General features: G+C 37.2%; 1 protein-coding gene across 1 annotated transcript; it reads left to right on the top strand.

Annotated features, from left to right (window-relative positions):
- Window positions 1–50: 50 nt before the first annotated feature.
- LOC132181813 (glutamate receptor 2.8-like) lies at window positions 51–21,278 on the top strand. The gene is made up of 7 exons (XM_059595043.1): window positions 51–354; window positions 17,392–17,532; window positions 17,951–19,227; window positions 19,489–19,579; window positions 19,709–19,801; window positions 20,353–20,750; window positions 20,931–21,278. Exons 1-7 carry the CDS (start codon window positions 51–53, stop codon window positions 21,276–21,278), a joined length of 2,652 nt encoding a protein of 883 aa, XP_059451026.1.
- Window positions 21,279–21,488: the final 210 nt, after the last annotated feature.

Consider the following 21,488-nt stretch of genomic DNA (forward strand, 5'->3'; position numbering starts at 1 on the left):
TAGATCGACAGAATCTATATATATATTCTGACTCTCTGAGTCCGTGTAAAATGCCCAAAAGAGCAGGAGAAATGCATGCAATCCATTGTTTATATATCTTCTTGTTCATCTTGGTATTTAGTTCTTCAAATGGGACGTCCAACGCACTGGATGATGCTTTGGAGAAACGCCAACTTGACTGCAAGCTCAGTTTAGGTGTTGTTGTAGATTACACCTCCCTTGCCGGAAAAAAGGAGAAATTAGCACTGGAGATGGCGCTTAAGGATTTTTATGGCCGGAGGACGAGTCTCCGGCTTAACGTGACTCTACATGTGAGAAACTCTCGAGGAGACCCCATCGGAGCAGCCTCTTCTGGTGAGAACTAGTACTTTTCGTTGTCTTGCTTCTTAGTTCATGTCAACCAGCATATTCTCCACAAGTATATGTATATCTTTCGGGTCTCTATAGATCGAGGGGCGAATAGGTCTTAATAAACTATTTTAAAATTAAAAAAGAAAGAAAGTTATCACACAACAAATTCAATATATGAATTCTCTGGTGTTAGTTAATCAACAATAAATTAATAAATATCTGAAAAATGCTTAACGACTCCAAAAACGTATTTATCACAATTTTTGCGGAATTTACAGATATTTATCCAAGCAAAACAATCACCAAAATATGAGCAATTACACACAAGGATTTTGGTGACGAATAGGAAACCTTTTAGAAAACTATCTAAAAGTAAAACCTCTCCGGAGCAACCAAATCCAAAAAATCACTATCGAAAGATTATTCAAAGATTACAGACACTGGGAACACTTACAAACCGATGCAAGACATTGACTCTGTAAAATCGATATGCCTCCAACTCATCTCCTTTGCTCACAATCTTCTTCAACATGATTCTCCTTTATCGGACCATTCTAATATACTACTCGATAACGCTCAGAATCAACTAACAAAGATCCTCTAAGAGGAATACCTAGGCTCACAATAATTCTTTCTAAACACAGCCTCTCACGAACTCTCTGAGGTGAAAATTTGTGCATCTCTCTTTCTATAGAGGTGTATTTATAATAGCCCCACAATCTCTAGACCTAGGACACAATTTGAAATCATTTAAAACTGTTAAAGGTATGTGGTGTTCGGACAGGGCCTTGCGGAGGGAAAAAACTGAGTTTCTGGAACTGCTATCCGGACAGGGCCTGCAGAGGGTTGAAAATCAGCACTCATCCGCAATTTGGAAATTTCGTTGGTCCTTGATCAACACCTTCGATCGATATGTTTTTGTGGCCCGATTGAGCTGAAACTTTGCAGGGACATTCATGACATATGAATCCACATTATGATTGGTGGAGATTTGATTATGAGCATTCTATATTAGTGTTTGAGCCCATGGACAGTAGCCTCTGCATTTTGGAACTAAATTAAGCCAACAAAAATACTAACAAACTCTCGCTTTGGCAATTCGGTGACAAAAACCTATATGCCGAGACATCCCATCATTTCCCATCATTACTCCCCCTTTTTGTCACAGAATGACAAAAGGTCTTCAGGTTTTCTGAAACACTCACAAACTACATCAAGGTTTATGTGGAATAGGAATAACACAAAAAAACTCAACTCATGATCACAAAATAAACGAAAATGCATGAAGTATGCGGGCAAGATCATGAACACACACAACCACAAACTCCCCCTCAACTAATGACTCAATAATAAACAAGAAACTGGAAAAAAAAAAAAAAAGTTTCTCCCCCTCAAACGTCAAATGAACACATGATAACCACATCAACGACTCATGTATTGTAACAATGAATATTCCAAACATGCTCAAAATATGCAAAATATACATAAGACTAGAAAAGACAAGAAACTCATATTGTTTAACCTAAGCAAAAACAATTGTTCCATTCAACCTATGCTTGTGTAGTGTTTGTATGTAAGCCATCAAATGAGAAAAAATTATCATCCTAGAAAAAGAGGAGAAAGTTTCACCAATACGAGATTTTGACAAGACAAATTAATCAAAAATGAAATATTATCATACTAGGGTCTAACCATTCTCATCCTATACATTTCTCTTTGTAAAACACTTTACACAAGTTTGACATAGTGAAATAAATTCCTTTTGGAATATGATATTTTAATTTTATTTGTTTCACTATTTTGTTTCTTTCTCTCCTTGAGAAAGTGTCCTTAAACTTGTGGTGCTTATCACAAAAGAGAAAGCAGGAATTTTTAAACCCTAGGTTCAACTAGCATATGGTTAATTTGAAAAATATGTCTAGTCGAAAATCACATATGGTTACCTAACAGACCTCACAAATAAAGTTAAGCAAACACCTCAAAATAAGGTTAAATGTGCACAAGAGATTAAGCATAGGCAAAACGTATCACATAAGCTCACGCTTTAGGTAACCACAAAAATAAGTCCATTGAAACAAATTTTCATCTTATGCATATTAAGAACATTCTAAGACGCAAGGAATTAAAACCATGGAAGCAACAAGAGAAATTAATGGACTAAGTATGTGCATAAGAAAAGAGAGAAAAGAAAGCAACCAATGTAAAATATTTTTGTCTTTTTGAATTTTTCCAAAACAAAAAGGTACACAAACAAACAAACAAAAATCAATGCAAAAAGAAAAACTAAAAATACCAGAACAAAGCAATAGAAAACAACTTGCTCTAGGATATTCAAAAGAATGCATGACAACCAATCCTAGGCATGTGGGTGACTCACCTAACATAAGGTGAGATCATCACCACTCCCTCTCAAAGGGTGAATGGTATCATCATTCCTAACCCACACTTGAGAAATCTTAGGTCTAGACTTATGACTTTGATCAAACTTATCTAGCCTAGATGTCACTTCTGTCATAGCTAGATAGCACTTCTCTCATCATTATGACCAAACCCTCACTTTCTTTCCTAGAATAGGAATTTTCATTAATATGCACATGAGGTTTCAAATTAAAACAATGAGGTCAAATCTGACCCACTTTTCCACAGTGATGACATGTAGGGACAAACATCTGAGAATGTAATTTTCTAGGAGGATGCACGACTCTAGGTTCAGGGTAAGATGCATGAGGCTCAATGTAGATTTTCTTACCTTTGTTACCTTGAAGAATTTGAGCAACTGTTGGCTTTCCTTCACCTGAAGATTCTTCTGCTTTCATTGGTTTAACAGAAACAATCTCTAAAGTAGAAGCACGGTTAGAAGACAAAGAAGTAATTTTATTAAATCCTAAGTCAAATCTGTCACTAGAATGCTTTTGAAAATGCAACATTTTATCAAGCTTTTCACTAGAGAATTTACTCAAGTGATTATTAAATGCAATCAGATCATTTTGAAGGGTTTTATTTTTAGCAATTAACACATGATTTTTAGATTTGAGAGTATTGCAAACAATATGTGAATCACTAAAAGATTTCAACAAATTATCCCTTTCAAAAATCAAGATTCTTAACATCCTTAAAAATTTTCAAGTTAGTATTTCTAAGCATAGAAAATTTTTTCATCAAATTGTTAAAGGAGTTTTGAAGATCACTAACCCCTTTTGATTTATTATCAGATGCAGACTTAACATCTGATTGATCAGAATCATCAGAATCATAAAATGAAACAAATGCCATATAATTAGGAGTTTCTTCCTCATCAGTGTCACTTAAGGTAATATTGAAAGCTTTTTAATCTATTGAGTTATTACTCTTGAGGTTAGCACAATCATTGTGAACATGACCACATGCAGAACACTCATAACATTTTGGACCACGTGTGCCTCTTTCATTTCTATCGTGAGTACTTTCTTTTTGTTTTCCAAATCTCTTGGAAATTCTATGTTCATTCTTAAAATACCTTCTACCTATAAAAGCAAGTTCTTCATCATCTGGTGATTTCTCATCAGATAACTCATCAGAGTTTTTCCTAAGAGTTCTAAGGGCAATATCCTTATTTTTCCTAGGTTGAGGCAAAGAAAACTCATAAGTCTGAAGAGAACCAACTAACTCTTCTATCCTCATAGTATTAAGATCAGTGCATGACTCAATAGTAGTTACCTTCATTCTGAATCTTTCAGGGAGTGATCTCATAACCTTTCTGATCAGCTTAGTGTCAAAAACTTTCTTTCCTAGATTTATCATGGAATTTCTAATTTCACTAAGTTTACCAAAGAAATCATTAAATGTTTCATCCTCTAACATTTTAATTTCATCAAACTAAGAAACTAACATTTGAAGTTTTGATGATTTAACAAGATTTGTTCTTTCATAAGTAGTTTCTAGGATCTCCCATGCATCTTTGGCATTATCACAATTTGAAATTCTAGAGAACTCAATTTGTGAAATTGCCAAGCTTAGGGCATTCATAACTTTGTCATTTGCCATACGAGTTTGGTTTTCAATATTAGACCATTCAGCTGTTGGCTTATCTGGAGCTTTAAATCTAGATTCAATGACACACCAAACGTCTATAAATTTTAAGAAAAATCTTATATGGGACTTCCAATAGCCATAATTTGATCCATCAAAATGGGGAACAATGTTAAGGGTTTGAGACATCTTAGACAAGAAACATGAATCACACTCAGGAATTTAATCCTTCACATAGTGAACCCCCTCTAATACCAATTGAAAAACGTTTAACGACTCCAAAAACTTGAGAACAAAATGCAACCACAAGAACAAGTCCATTGAAACAAAAATTCGCCTCATGCATATTAAGAGCATTCCAAGACGCAAGGAATTAAATCCATAAAAGCAAAATGAAAAATTAATGGACTATCTAGGTTCATAAGACAAAAGAAGGAAAAGAAAACAACCAAATAAATATTTTTGTCTTTTTAAAATTTTTTTACAAAAGAAATGCACACAAACAAAAACACATGCAAAACAATTAACAAAAATGCAATGTAAAAAGAAAAAACAGCATGCTCTAGGATATGCAAAGATATGCATGAAAATCAAAACTAGGCATGTTATTGACTCACCTAACATAAGGTGAGTTCACTACCACTCCCCCTCAAGGGGTGAATGGTTTCATCCTTCCTAACCCACACTTGAGTGATCTTAGGTCTAGGTTTATGGCCTTTTTCTAACTCATCTAACCTAGATAGCACTCCTTTCATCATCATGACCAAACCCTCACAATCTTTCCTAGAAACATAATTTTTGTTCTTATGCACTTGAGGTTTCAATTTAAAACAGTTGGGTCGAATGTGACCAACTTTTCTACAATGATGACATGTAGGGACAAACCTTTGAGAAGGTAATTTCCTAGGAGGATGCATGACTCTAGGCTTAAAGTAAGATGTATGAGGCTCAACCAAAATTTTCTTACCTTTCTTACCTTGTAGAGTCTGATCAGTTGCTTGATGTCCATTAACAGAAACTTCTTCTACTATCATAGGTTTAATAAACACAGTCTTTGGAGTAGAAGTAAGATTAGAAGACATATGAGCAATTTTACCAAATCCTAAACCAGATCTGTCACTAGAACGCTTATGAACATGTAACATTTGATTAAGCTTTTCACTAGAGAATGTGCTCAAGTGATTTCTAGTTTCAACAAATTAACACATGGTTTTCAAATTTAAGAGTATTGCAAACAACATGTGAATCACTCAAATATTTCAACAAATTATCCCTTTCAAGCTCAAGATTCTTAACATCCTTGACAATTTTCAAATTAGTATTTCTAAGCATAGAAAATTTTTCCATTAAATTGTCAAAGGAGTTTTGAAGATCACTAACCCTATTTGATTCATTATCAGACACAGACTGGCCATTTGATTGTTTAGAATCATCAAATTCATAGGATGCAACAAAGGCTACATAATTAGGAGATTCATCTAGGACTTCTACATCAGTGTCACTCAAGGTAATATTGAAAGCTTTTTGTTCTTTTGGCTTATTACTCTTGAGATTAGCACAATCCTTGTGCACATGACTATAGCCAGAACACTCATAACATTTTGGACCATGTGGGTCTCTTTCATTTCTATTCTGAGTACTATTTTTTTAGTTTTCCAAATCTCTTGGAAATTCTATGTTCATTCCTAAAATACCTTCTAGCTGTCAAGGCAAGTTCCTCATCATCTGGTGATTCCTCATCAGATAACTCATCAGAGTTCTTCGTAAAAGTTCTAAAGGCAAGATCCTTATTTTTCCTAGGTTGAGGCAAGGAAAACTCATAAGTCTGAATGGCACCAACTAACTCTTCTATCCTCATGGTATTAAGATCAGTGCATGACTCAATGGTAGTTACGTTCATTTTGAATCTTTCAGGGAGTGATCTCATAACTTTTCTAATAAGCTTAGTGTCATAAACCTTCTTTCCTAAATTTATCATGGAATTTCTAATTTCACTAAGTTTACCGAAAAACTCATTGAATGTCTCATCCTCTAACATTTTAATATACTCGAATTGAGAAACTAACATTTGAAGTTTTGAAGCTTTAACAAGATTAGTTCCTTCATTAGTTTCTAGGATCTCCCATGCATCCTTGGCATTATCACAATTAGAAATTCTGGAGAACTCAATTTGTGAAATTGCCAAGCATATAGCATTCATAGCTTTGTCATTCGCCATACGAATTTGTTTTTCAATAATAGACCATTCAGCTATCGATTTCTCTGGAACAGTAAATCGAGATTCAATGACATGCCAAATGTCTATGGATTTTAAGAAAAATATCATACGGGACTTCTAATAGCCATAATTTGATCCATCAAAATTTGGCACAGTGTTAAGGGTTTAAGACATCTTAAACATGAAACAAGGATCACGGTAACGTCTTGAAAATTAATTAACTGGTAATTAACTCCACGGTTCATCTCCCAGCCTTATTCCACTCCGAACAAGACTCAGGGACCTCTTTTCTTCAAAAAGACAGAGGATACTAAGCTGCGAAAAATATTAAAGTTCTATAAATATCAATCATTACAACCAAATCATCTACCAAAGGTCATTAAGTAGCGGAAATCATATTATACACATCATCATTACAAGGGATTCATGCTATACCTAAATATGCAAGCATGCATAAAAGCTCTAAGTCTACAACATAACTCAAAGTACTAGTTACCATGAGCGCTTTCCTATGCTTGCAATAAGTCCTCAAGCATCTCCTGGATCGAATCATATGGAGAAAAAAAGGGAAATAATACAAGGGTAAGTCTGACGACTTAGTGAGTATAAATGTACATGACGTACCCATCATTAAATGGTGAACTCAATTGTTTATAAAGCATATGCAACATTATGAGAAAACAATTTCTTATGGATGTGATATAGATATAATAATATATGCTTATAATCATAAGTAACAATAATAGTTCAACCGTATGGTCTATCCGAGATATTACCCATTCTCAGCAGGGTTGACGCTGTCCCGAGGGACCTGTAATATAACACCGATGCCCCAGATATTGTAAATCTACCACACATAACACTAGCGGGACGACCGAGTCCGACCTCGGGTGGCCCACACCACTAATGATGTTTGTCCTATAGTGACCATCCACTGGGAATGGTTGCGTCTTGGTAACGAATCCATTGGATCCAAAGCCCACACACACATTTGACCATAAAGTTAACCTGTATAGTAAGCCCATGGCCGTTATCCCGCACGTATCGGTGTACCATGTCATACGATGCAATTAGTCTTATCCATCTTTTACATGCATAGTTTTACAAGCCTCATTTTTATCTTAATAATCAACACACGATTTCACAGTAGTTTCAAAATGTATTTCATGAGAGTTACAAAATATGCATGTTTGATATATATAAAATAGACGAGCAATGCGGGAAAAGTAACAACAAGCATCCATGTGAGTTTACACTCACATGTGCCATAAGGCTCCTTCATAAAATTCCCTTAAGGCTCCATAACCTCGAATATTGAGAATCGACCTATTATTAGTTCTAAATCCAACTAAAACGAACTTAGAACATCAAAAGAGAGAGTATCAGACAACTGGCCAAAGTGGCATTCCCTGGAACACTTCTGACCGTACTTCCGGGCTCCTGGCCGTACATCCACTGAAGTACTTCGGACTGTACGTCTGGGCTCGAGGCCGTACGTCCGCTCAGAGAGTTTTAGGTAGAACCTCATTTGGTTCAACTATCCTCCTATCCTCCTCAACTAATTTCTAAGGTTTCCAAAAGGCTCTCTAGGGTCTCCTAACTCAAAATGAAACCTCCATGCATACAAAATCATGTTAAACCAAGTCAAATGCTAACCTTGTCAAGATTTAAAATGCAACCTAGCTAGAACTAAAACTAGCAACTTAAGACAACATTTAAGCAGCATAACAACGTAAAAACGAGCTAGTCGTATTATCTCCTTGAAGCAAAACTTCAAGAACCTCCTCTTTGATAACACCGAACTCAGAAACCTCACACAAAACACTCACAAGGAGGGATCTTCGCAGAGCCTGGGGTTGTCTGGGTGAGAAATTCGTAGGGGGGTAGGGGTATTTATAGAAGAAGGCGCTACCAACTTCTCTAAAAAGTAGCGGATGTCCGGTATTATTGGAACGTACGTTCGGTACTGTTTACATAGCGGTCCAAAGGCTGTAGCGTTCGATCCAGGTATTATCCAAGGGGTATTCCCAAAGTAGCGTACGTCTAGTACTATTGGGGCATACGTCCGTGTTGTATTTGCAGAGTACAACGTACTATTGTCAATGTAAGTCTGGTGGTCCCCCCACGTACTTCTGCACTAGAAACAAGAGCGTATGTCTGGCAACCTTAGCGTACGTCCTTTACTACAAACAAGAGCGTACGTCTGGTAACCCTAGCTTATGTCCGGTCAGACAATCCAAAATTCCCAAAATGCCCTTCTAGTTGATCCTAGTGACCTAAAGTCTAAATTAACCCTCTAACTAAGCTACCTAAGCTTAGTTAATTATTTGGGTTGCTACATTCTCCCCTCCTTAAAAAAATTTCTTCCACGAAATTTCGTAGGCCCAAGACACAAGAAGAAACAGTAACATCACCTTAACGTCCGTAGTCTTATAAGGTTCATGCTCAGTCCATCCTTGGAAAAACCTTATCCCATCAGATCTTCTGGCATTGAACTCCTTTGTCCAATATAAAGTGATCTACATTGGCATCCTCACAAATTGTAGCAAATCCATTTTGTAAGTCACCAAGGGTTACACACACTATATCAACCATCGTCAAACTTAACGACCCCTAAATTCACCAAAATCGGTAGCTCAACCTGGAGACAAGCTCGTGGGTATCCTTGACATGATGCTATACTTCCTAACCAGAAGCAAATTATCTAAATCGACTACTCTTAGATAATCCAATTGTAACGGTTACCCATAACCGTAATAGATAGGCATACAGTCCAAAAAGAATTAACCATATGAATAAAATCGTTGAACCTCAATGTAAAGACATCAAAGACATCGTACTCACTGTTTCCTACACTGTACCAGTCCTCGTTAACCTCGAAACCCAAGTTGATCAACTTACAGAATGAGTAATTCCACATACAGTTCTGATCGGTGGTCTATTCCATAACCCTATAGAGGAAAACAAACTCTTTCTTACTTGACTATTGCTTTAACCCAAACAGGAATAGGTATATTGTCCAAGTATAATCTTGAGAAAATGAGTCATACCCAATCAAGTCTTAAACAAATGCGGATAATAGTTTCGCATGTCCTACTTCACTTCTCTCCGTGATTATGCCATAATACCTTGACGATGGGAATTGTCTTGGTCCATAGTACTTGTTCCTTCCAATCCATGATCTTCACCGGCTCCTCAGTGTACGTCAGTCCTTCCAGTATCTTCAAACGTTCGTAGTCCACCACTAAGTCTAGATTAGCGATGTACTTCCTTAACATCGAGACAGGAAAAACATCATATGTTCTAACCAAGTCTGGGGGTAAGGCAACCCTGTATGCCAATCTATCCTTCCATCCCAAATCGCATCACTCCCCTCATCGATGACATCTTAAGGATCACACAATCTTCTACTTCGAATTTCAAAGGTCGTCTCCTGTTATCGGCGTAGCTCTTTTGTTGACTCTAGGATGCACTCATCCTTTTTTGATCGTAAGCACTTTGTCATGAGTATCTTGAATCATTTCAGATCCCAACATCTACCTCTTTCCAACATTGTCCCAATACAAGGGCGACTGACACTTACATCCATAAAGTGCTTCGTAAGGCGGCATTCCAATAGTCGCTTGTAGCGAACTTGATCAAAAGTAGGTACTAAATCCAACTACCTCTGACGTCCAACACGCAAACCCGTAACATGTCCTCCAGGATTTGGTTAGTCTGCTTCGACTGACCATCCGTCCTCTGTACATACAATTGCTTGAAATGAGTGAGCAATCCATCATTCTTAAGACAAAACCCTTGTGCCTTAGCAATTGCTTGACCTTGGTGCACTCAGGGTCCTCCAATTGAGCAACCTTAATCCTAGTAAGCAATTCTGATTGCACCCTCATCTACCACTTCTACTCCCATCCTAGTGAATTCCATAACCAACTAGGGTTTGGAAATTCCATGAGCGGCAAGCTCTACCATCAACTCCCTACTTAATGTGTCAGCTACTACGCCTTGCCAGGAAGATAATTGATCTTACGATTATAATCCTTAGATTAGCTCTAGCCATCTCCTTTGTCTCCATAGACAACTGTACCCGAGAACTCCTTAGTCCATTCAGGTACAAAAAGATTCTCTAGAATCTCTTAGCTCATATATGACCCAAAATCATGTAATCCATGCATACAAGATCCAAAGGTACTAGATTCACCAATTGCCCTTTACCAGAATCGAAGTTCAAAAATATCAAGCCTTAACATCCTTCTAATGGGCAATTAACAAAATCCTGAATCTTATCATCACACATCAACATAGCGTAACAACCATCATGCATTAACAAAACTCTTAGTTAATGTTACACTTTTAGCTCCAAAACCCCAAAACAAGTGCAAGTACAAAACAAAATACAACTGGTTGATGTCTGAGTATACAACTAGTAACAGAGCCTCAAATCCCAAAACAAAGCGAACCTCATGCCTTAAACAATCCTAGTGGTTGCGCTTATCCCAGTACCATTCCTTTTGGCCTGGTTGCAATTTTCAAACGAAGTGTCCCACCTTGCCACATCTGTAGCACAAACTCTTCCTCGATCCACATTTACCAAAATGTAGCCTGCCACCCCGATGACACCAACAACTCTGTTTCTTGCTGGGCTGCAACTCTTGGGGGGTCATCCTTCTTAAGCATCATGAGTACTCCCGATAGAATTCTTCCTTGAATCAGGTTCACGTAATGGCCTCCTCGCTTCCTAATTCCATCACTAGCGAGTTCTTCTTAGCGTACCACCATTGCCTGGCTTCTCTAGAGAACTTGTAGGCCGCATACTTGAATTTTTGCTCCTCAGTGCAATCCATAACTTGTAGTAGCTTCTCCAAGTTCCTAAGCCAATCCCTCGCTTCTCCAGTTCAGGTTCCCTTTAAACGCAGGGATAGAATGCTCATAAAACTCCTTGAAAGAGCAACCTTTATTTCCACTTGAAGTCCTTTCTCCTCGTACGTTCACCAAAGCCTCCACCAAAAGACTTGCCATAGTTTCCAATGCTTGGGTGGCGTCTAGAATGTTTCTCATCTTTGCATCAGGCTGCGATGGTCCCTTACCATCGTTGCTCCTATTGCCATCGTGCAGTGACATCTCTGCAGTCACAATGATCATCATCCCCTACTTCAAAGCGCTACGTCGTGTATCGCTTAAAGCGTCAAACCTAATCGCAAACCTATCCTTACTAAGCGTCTACACTGCTACAACCTTATCCTAGTGTAGATCTATGCTTAAGACCATATATACCTATCTTAGTGCTGATCATTCCTAATCTCCAAAGTTACATCATCAAATTGGTCCTAGTCCCGACTTCAGTACCATATCAAATTCCTACAATCCTCAAGTCCAACATCCTCAAGATCATCAAGATTCAAAACTTTGTATCCCTTGTATACACTTAAATCGATCCTATGCTCTGGTAGATCACTTCCTAGCACCTATTAGATCAATTCCTAGAGTCTGCTTAGCCAAAAGCTCTGATAAATCATGGCCTAACACTTAAGAGATCAATTCCTATTGTCTAAACAGCAACAGCTCTGATACCAACTATAACGCCTCAAAAATTAATTAACTAGTAATTAATTCTACAGTTCGTCTCCCAGCGTTATTCCACTCTGAACAAGACTCAGGGACCTTTACTCCTCCAAAAGACAAAGGATACTAAGCAGCGAAAAACATTAAAGTTCTATAAACATCAATCATTACAACAAGAGCATCTACCAAAGACCATTAAGTAGCGGAAATCATACTATACACATCATCGTTACAAGGGATTCATGCTATACCTAAATATGCAAGCATGCATAAAAGCTTTAAGTCTACGACGTAACTCAAAGTACTAGTTACCATGAGCGCTCGCCTATGCTTGCAATAAGTCCTCAAGCATCTCCCGGATCGAATCCTCCAAGATAATCGGATGCTTCACAATATCCATCTTCTGCTAAGCTATCTATAACAACATAATTGTACATATGGAGAAAAAAAAGGGAAATAATACAAGGGTAAGTCCGACGACTTAGTGAGTATAAATGCACATGACGTACCTATCATTAAATGGTGAACTCAGTTTTTTATAAAGCACATGCAACATTATGAGATGACAGTTTATCATGAATGTGATATAGATATAATAATATATGCTTATAATCATAAGTAACAGTAATAGTTCAACTGTATGGTCTACCCAAGATATTACCCATTTTCAGTAGGGTTGACGCTGTCCCGAGGGACCTATAATACAACATCGGTACACCGAATATTGTAAGTCTGCCGTACATAACACTAGCGGCACGACCGAGTCCAACCTTGGGTGGCCCACACCGCTAATGATGTCTGTCCTATAATGTCCATCCACTGGGAATGGTTGCGTCTTGGTAACGAATCCATTGGATCCAAAGCCCATACACACATTTGACCATAAAGTTAACCTGTATAGTAAGCCCATGGCCGTTATCCCGCATGTACCGTTGTACCATGTCATACGATGCAATTAGTCTTATCAGTCTTTTACATGCATAGTTCTACAAGCCTCATTCTTATCTTATTAATCAACACATGTTTTCAACAAAAGAGAGTTCACAGTAGTTCCAAAATGTATTTCATGAGAGTTGCAAAATATGCATGTTTGATATATATAAAATAGACATGCAATGCTGGAAAAGTACGTTTGCTAAAGTACTTCGGATCATACGTCCGGGCTCGAGGCCATACGTCCGCTCAAAGAGTTTCAGGTAGAACCTCATTTGGTTCAACCATCTTCCTATCCTCCCAAAATAATTTTTAAGGTTACCAAAAGGCTCTCTAGGGTCTCCCAACTCAAAATGAAACCTCCATGCATGTGAAATCATGTTAAACCAAGTCAAATGCTAGCCTTGTCAAGATTTAAAACGCAACCCAGCTAGAACTAAAACTAGCAACTTAAGACAACATTGAAGCAACATAACGACGTAAATCTGAGCTAGGATATTACCTGCTTGAAGCGAAACTTCAAGAACCTCCTCTGTGATAGCACTGAACTCACAAACCTCACACAAAACACTCACAAGGAGGGATTTTCGATGAGCCTGGGGGTTGTCTAGGTGAGAAAATTGTATGGGGGGAGGGGTATTTATAGTAGAGGGCACTATCAACTTTTCTGAAAAGTAGCGGACGTATGGTACTACTGGAATGTACGTCCTGTACTGTTTAGAGAGCGGTCCAAAGGTTGTAGCGTACGATCCAAGTATTATCCAAGGGGTATTCCAACAGTAGCGTACGTCCCGTACTATTGGGGCGTACGTCCGTGTATTATTTGCAATGTACGGCATACTATTGTCAGCGCACGTCCGCACTAAAAATAGAAGCGTACATCCAGCAACCCTAGTGTACGTCCTTTACTACAGACAAGAGCATACGTTCGGCAACCCAAGCGTACGTCCAGTCAAACAATCCAAAATTTTCAAATTACCCTCTTAGCTGATCCTAGTCAAAGTCCAAATTCCCCGTAACTAAGCTACCTAAGCTTAGTTAATTATTTGGGTCACTACAATCACACTCAGGAATTAAATCCTTCACGAAGTGAACCCGCTCTGATACCAATAGAAAAATGTTAAACGACTCCAAAAATGTGTTTATCACAATTTATATGGAATTTACAGATATTTATCCAAGCAAAACAATCACCAAAATGTGAGCAATCACACACAAGGATTTTGGTGACGAAGAGGAAACCTTTTAGAAAACTATCTAAAAGTAAAACCTCTCCGGGGTAGCCAAAGTTAGGAAATCACTATCAAAATATTATCCAGAGATTACAGACATTAGGAATACTTACAATCGATGCAAGACCTTGACTTTGTAAAATTGACAAGCCTCCAATTCGTCTCCTCTGCTCACAATCTTCTTCAACGTGATTCTCCTTTATCTGACCGTTCCGATAGGCTGCTCAATAACGCTCATAATCAAAATAACAAAGATCCTCTAAGAGGAACAACTAGGCTCCTAATAATTCTCTCTAAACACAGCCTCTCACGAACTCTCTAGGGTGAAAATTCGTGCCTCTCTATTTCTATAGAGGTGTATTTATAATAGCCCCACAATCCCAAGACCTAGGACACAGTTTGAAATCATTTAAAACTGTTACAGGAATGGGGTGTCTGGACAGGTTAGTGGCCTATCCGGACAGAGCCTTGCGAAGGACAGAAATTGAGTTTCTAGAACTGTTGTCCTAAGAGGGAAGGGCCTGTCTAGACAGGGATTGCAGAGGGTGAAAATCATCAATCATCAGTAATCTGGAAATTTCGTCGGTCCTTGATCAATATTTTCGATCAATGAGTGTTTGTGGTCTGATTGAGCTGAAATTTGCAAGGATGTTCATGACACATGAATCTACATTACGAACTATGGAGATTTTATTTTGAGCATTCTATATCAGCGTTTGAGCCCGTAGATATTAACCTCTGCATTTTGGAACCGAATTAAGCCAACAAAAATACTAACAATATCTAACATCAATTATACCATGCATGCATGCATGTGATTTATAGACACAATGCAGATATGAATAGTTATCTGAAGATCATGAGTTTGTTACCAATATGCTTTGCTAATTGTAATCATTCACATACACACATTAATACAATTATCATCACATATTGCACAAAGAGAATTTTTTATTGTACCGCTCAGATCAATAATTTTCTATCCTTTTTGATCGGAAGGATTTTTCATAAAATAGATTCAAAACAAGAAAGATAAAGGATTGGCGTCTCTGACCAAGATAATTGTCACCACAAGAGAAGAGCATTCATAACTCACAAAGAAAAAAAATTTGTTTATTCATCAATTCTAATCGATCTATCTCCATTGAATTACAAATTTAAAAATTTCTTTCATTTAATATTGATTCAATGAGTTAGTTTTATATTATAAGCTAGCCTATTTATAGAAAAAAAAATATTTGTAGAGAAAGTAAACATAATCCCAATGGCAATAGTAAAACTAATCCTAATAAGGAACCGAAAATAATTAAAGCAAGTCTAATCCTATTAAGGAAAGGAAATAAAATCCTAGTAAAATAAAATAAAATCCTAATATAAAGTTGACAATCAGCGAGAATCGTGACAATCTTTCCTCTTTCCTTTTGTATGTCCATTGTCTAAGAACGGATAAAATTTTGATTAAACGGCGTTGCTCCAATATTATTTTAGATATTTTCCTTATTTTCATTTTTACCTAAAATATAGGTAAATATCGTCGTACATCAAACACCACCACTTGAAAAAACCTCGTCCTCGAGTTTTCTTTGGAACATGGCATGTGCAGCTCCTCCGAAGAAGGGTACTTTGATAAATCTAAATAAATAGCACCAGCACACAATTTTTCCTTTTCGTCTACTTCCACAAAAATTTCTCCAGCGATTTCTTATTGGATGTTATCTTCAACTTCACAGTTTTCTTCAAGGGAATCGCCAATTTTCGTGGTGATCGTGATGAGTTGCACCAATGACGAAGGTGGTGATGGTTGTTCTTCCATTGGTGTAGTCGTTGGAACAAATATTTGTTGCTACACAAATTGTTTCTCTGAAGGCAACTCCAAATTAATAGCCTCAACATCCTTTTCATCATAATTAATATTCACTTTATAGACGGAGTGCCTATTTGGAGATTCAAGAATATGGTTACGGAAATGTGGAATGCGACTTACTTTATCATTAAGAAACCTGTCAACATAAGGATATTGAATGGGTTTCCTTCGGATCCCAAAGTCATCTTGGTATCATTGTCCCTGTGATTCCGAAGGGAACCCATCTGCATGCGTTCCAACGTTTCCCACAACTGAAGCATCTCTTGTTGCATCGTCTGCACTGTCTGCTAGAGCTCTTGGAATTCAGTTCTCCAAAAAGCCTTTGACCGCTTGATGTATTGCTGGTAGTTGGATCTCGAGACAACATCTCTCTCACGAACGGCGTCGTTATAGAAGTTGTTGTTGTAGTATAAGTTGGCCTTCGAATCCGGATAATGCCATCTTGGATACCTATGAATTTGGCTCTTGAAAGAGCTCCTCCCCTACAAGCGGTGTTGTTGGAGAAGGTTGTCACCGTTGCGCTAATTGGCCATGATCAGGATAAAGTCTACTTTGATACCAACTAACGTAGTGGAAGACTAAGGTAACTAACAGAAGAGTAGCATCTTTAATTCTGCAAAGAGAAGCGTCTTCGTCTTCTACCAAAGATAAGCTCACACCTGAAAGTTGAGAAAAGAATACAAACTCCAAAGAGTTTTGAGAGAAAATTATTTGATTTGATAATGATTCAATGAGTTAGTTTTACATTATAACCTAGCCTATTTATAGAAGAGAAATACTTGTAGAGAAAGTAAACTAAATCTTAGTAGCAATAGTAAACCAAATCCTAATAAGAAAATGACATAATTAAAGCAAATCTAACCCTATTAAGGAAATGAAGTCCTAATAAAATAAAATAAAATAAAATCCTGATATAAAATTGACAATCAGCGGGAATCGTGACAATCTTTCCTTTTGTACTTCGATTGGCTGAGAACGGGTAAAATTCTGATCAAGTGGCGCTACTTCAATATTATTTTTGATATTTCCTTATTTTCGTTTTTACCAAGAATATAATTAAATATCATCCTACAACACTAATTCACCACTTCTTGAAAAGAGTTTGGATGACTTCTTTAAGAACACCTAGATGTGTTGTTGTTCACGGCTTGGGTTTGCCAAAAGATCGAGGCTTTGGGGTTCTGTTTGGGATTTTTCATTGGTTTCTTTTGATTTTTGAATGACAGTGGTTGCCTGTTGGGTGTTGGTATTTAGGGGTGCTACTGGGTTTTCCAAAAGGATGGGCTTTGTGGTGGTTGAAGTTTGTAGAATGCAAAGAACGCAAATGGTTGCTCCCATATTGCCTCAAGCTTCGTGTGTTCATCCTGGTATAGCGTATGTTTGTCTAATACCAAGATTGACGTAGCATGATAAGGATTTGTCACAAAAATATAGGAAAGATAAAGAATTTGCATCTCATCAAATAGAAAAATTGATATCACACCATGGAAATGCTATGTGTCAGAGTACAAGCTAGAGAAGAGTAATTACAACTCACAAGACACAAAATCTATTTATTCATCAATTTTAATGAATAAATAGAAAATCACAAAAATCCTAACCCCTAGTCTTATTAACTTTAGGCTAAATCCATTCTTGAATTACAAAATAACACTAAACTCTTAAAATATAAATTAAATACTAATAACCAAATTAATAAAACTAATAATCTAAATAAAACTAAAAGATCATTTTTTTCCCATTATGCACTTGATTAATTGGAATAACTCACAATTTTGATTGCAGCTAAGACCCTTATTAAGAAGCATCATGCAAGGGCAATCATAGGCTTTAGAGCATGGCAGGAGGCAGTCTTTGTTGCTCAGCTTGGCAATGAATCCCAAGTCCCTATTGTATCACTGTCAAATGAGGTCCCACCTTGGGCCTTTTCCCAATGGCCATTCCTGGGTAGTGCAGCTCGCAACGTACATGCTCAGATGAAAGCTGTAGCAGCTATAATTCAGAGTTGGCAATGGCGACAAGTTAACATCATCTATGAAGACTTCAACCCAGTTGCCAGTGGCATAAATCCCAACATCATCACCGCTATACAAGAAGTCGATGCAAAGATTAATGAACTTGTGGCTTTCTCCCCTTTTTCTCCTTACGCTTATATATCTAAAAAGTTGGAGAGCCTAAAAAATGGACAATGTAGAGTTTTCATTGTTCACACTTCCATTACATTAGCTACTAAAATCTTCAAGGAAGCTAATGAGATGGGAATGATGGGGAAGGACTTTGTGTGGATCACCACCAATGACATTACAAGTCAAATAGATTCACTTAATGCGTCATCCATTACCTCGATTCAAGGTGTCTTGGGAGTCAAGAGCTACTTTTCTACCTCTAATAAAGGCTCAAAAGATTTCCAATCTCGATTTGAGGATATGTTTCGTTCGCAATATCCTAATGGGCTACTTCCAAAGCCAGGAGCTTCTACTTTGCAGGCCTATGATGCTGCATGGGCAGTGGCTCTTGCCCATGCAGCATATTTAAAAAGTAGTGGTTGTGTGGATAAATGGAATGGACAAGAGTTGTTAGAAAAATTATTGAAAACCAAATTTGAGGGCTTGACTGGTTTATTCAGTTTTAGTACTGAGTGGAAATTGGCTCCAATTCACATTTTTCAAATAGTTAATGTTGCCGGAAAAAGTTACAGGAAACTTGGGTACTGGACGGAGGGATTGGGCTTCTCAAAGAGCATCCATAAGCCAAGCATTTACAATAAGTCAATGAACCTTCTAGGACAAGTGATTTGGCCAGGCAGCCCCTGGTCAATGCCAAAAGGATGGGCAATACCAACTAATCATTCACATCGACTGAAAATAGGAGTACCCACGGGGAGCACATTTAGAGAATTTGTGAATGTGACAAATGATCATCATGGGGGCAACCCAATCATCAATGGATTTTCCATCGAAGTCTTCAAATCCACATTAGCACTTCTTCCATATCACTTGCCATATGATTTTATACCATTTGACGGCACCTATGATTCTTTGGTGGAACAAGTCCACATTAAGGTATTATATTATTTATCTACTACAAACGTTTTATACTACATGTCCATTTAAACAGTATACTAAACACTTGTTCTTGCTTAACTTTGCTTTGCATTAACATAAATGACTATTAGATCTCATTTATGATTACATCATTTCAAAATGGCTTCATTTGGCATGTTAGGGTAATTTTTTATGTCTTCAAAAAGCTTGGTAGAATGAAATGAAAAATTTGCATCTCTGTAGTTGCCTCAGCTGAATTTTTACCTTGTGTTTGTGAAGCATTTTGATGCAGTTGTTGGAGATATAGCTATAGTTTCCAATCGTTGTGAAGATGCAGAATTTTCGCAACCATATGCTGAGTCGGGTCTCCAGATGTTAATATATACAAAACCTAAAAGATTAGAAAGTGCTTGGTTGTTTCAGAAGCCATTCACCACCTACCTATGGGCCTTTACAGGGATCATTAATGTTTATAATGGATTTGTGGTATGGTTGATAGAGCGGAATCACCACCCAAATTTTAGAGGCAGTGTACGGAACCAAATTGGAACCATGCTTTCCTTATCCTTCACAACATTGTTCTCACTACATGGTAAGCATATTTATCTTCCTTCTTTGTTTCTCTTAATTACTTACATTAAGCCATTAAACTACAACGATAGTAACAATTAAAGTTCTACAGGTACATTTTAAAAAATAAGGGGTGTTAGAATATTAATTAAAATATTAAATTTACTATGTATCTGAGGCAAAGATCTTGAGTTTAAATCTTGTCTCCATTAATTAAGTATGCCACGTGTTGGGTCTCATTTACTATGGGAGAGTTTGAGCCCACACTTGAGGAAAAGTTTTAGAATATTAAATGATTTAATTTACTATTTCTTATAAGTTTAAACTTTTGGAACAAGTGGTAATTTATACTTTAAAGTCATTGAAATCTACGCAACAAAGATATCAACACTAGTTTGTGTGATACACAAAATAAGTTTCCAGTAATACAATCAATCTGAAATAAATTAAACTACATTAGAGAATCCATAAATAGTGTACAAGCTATGGAATGCTACATAACTATTTCCTTGATCTCATGTATGTTATGTCCCTCAAAACTAGGAAATCATGAAGTCATGTGTTTACTTGTAGGAGAGAAATTACACAGCAATTTGTCACGGATGGCTATGGCAGTATGGCTATTTGTTGCATTAGTCATCACGCAAAGTTTCACTGCCAGTCTAACATCATTGCTTACCGTTCAAAGAATTGATCCAAAAAAGGTCGACGTCGAGACACTTATAAAGAGTGGAGCCAAAGTTGGGTGTGATGCGAATTCCTTTGTTGTGAAATATTTGGAGGTGGTCGTAGGTTTTGATCCAAACAACATAAAGAGAATGCGAACAGAAGATGATTATCCACAGGCTCTCATGTCGGGAGAGATAGCAGCAGCCTTTGTTGAGGTCCCATATGTTAAAATGTATCTTGCTAAATATTGTGATGGTTTCACCACTTCGGGACCAACATTCAAAGTTGGAGGCTTCGGATTTGTGAGTGCCCAATAAGCCATCATCTGCTTTGAATTACTCTTTAATTTTGCTTTTCCAATTAAAAGTCCTTTTTTTTTTGGATATACATTTCCAGAAATATAAAAAATAGATGTATAAATGTGAAAAGTTGCAAGCACTTAAAGTTTATGTGTGGTCTAAAAGATTATTCTCATGTCTCAGGCTTTTGCGAGGAGTTCTCCTTATCTACCTGATATTTCCAAAGCAGTTCTTAAAGTGTCTGAAAGTGGAAAATTGCAAGAGCTTGAGTGCTCTTTAAACTCATCCTTCAATTGCTCCACCGCTCAGCTTGTTTATAATCATGATAGTCTTGGAATAAATAGTTTTTGGGGCCTCTTTGTCATCACCGGAGGAACATCCACCATTGCTCTTTTGATATTCATCTTCCATTATGTTTGGGAAAGATGGTATCAACCTTCTTGCGATGAACAACAACATCATAATCCTGCTAACGATGAGTTATTAATGTTTCGTCCTGAAATGGAAAACCAATATCAACCATATTTGTAACAAAGAAGTGAGTCAAATAGCTACTTATATCATTTAGTTCAATGCTAAATCTGGATCGATCCTCCAGATTTAGGGTATAATTAATTGTTTCCCTTAGGAATTTTTTTGCTTCTCGGATTGAATACTAGATTGATGTAATATATTGTAACGGATATGATAGATGAATATGGTTTTAATTGTTGGGAATATGAGTGCAAAACATAATTGCGC

Source organism: Corylus avellana, chromosome ca5, assembly GCF_901000735.1.
Source record: "Corylus avellana chromosome ca5, CavTom2PMs-1.0".
In the NCBI taxonomy this organism is placed as follows: Eukaryota; Viridiplantae; Streptophyta; class Magnoliopsida; order Fagales; family Betulaceae; genus Corylus; species Corylus avellana.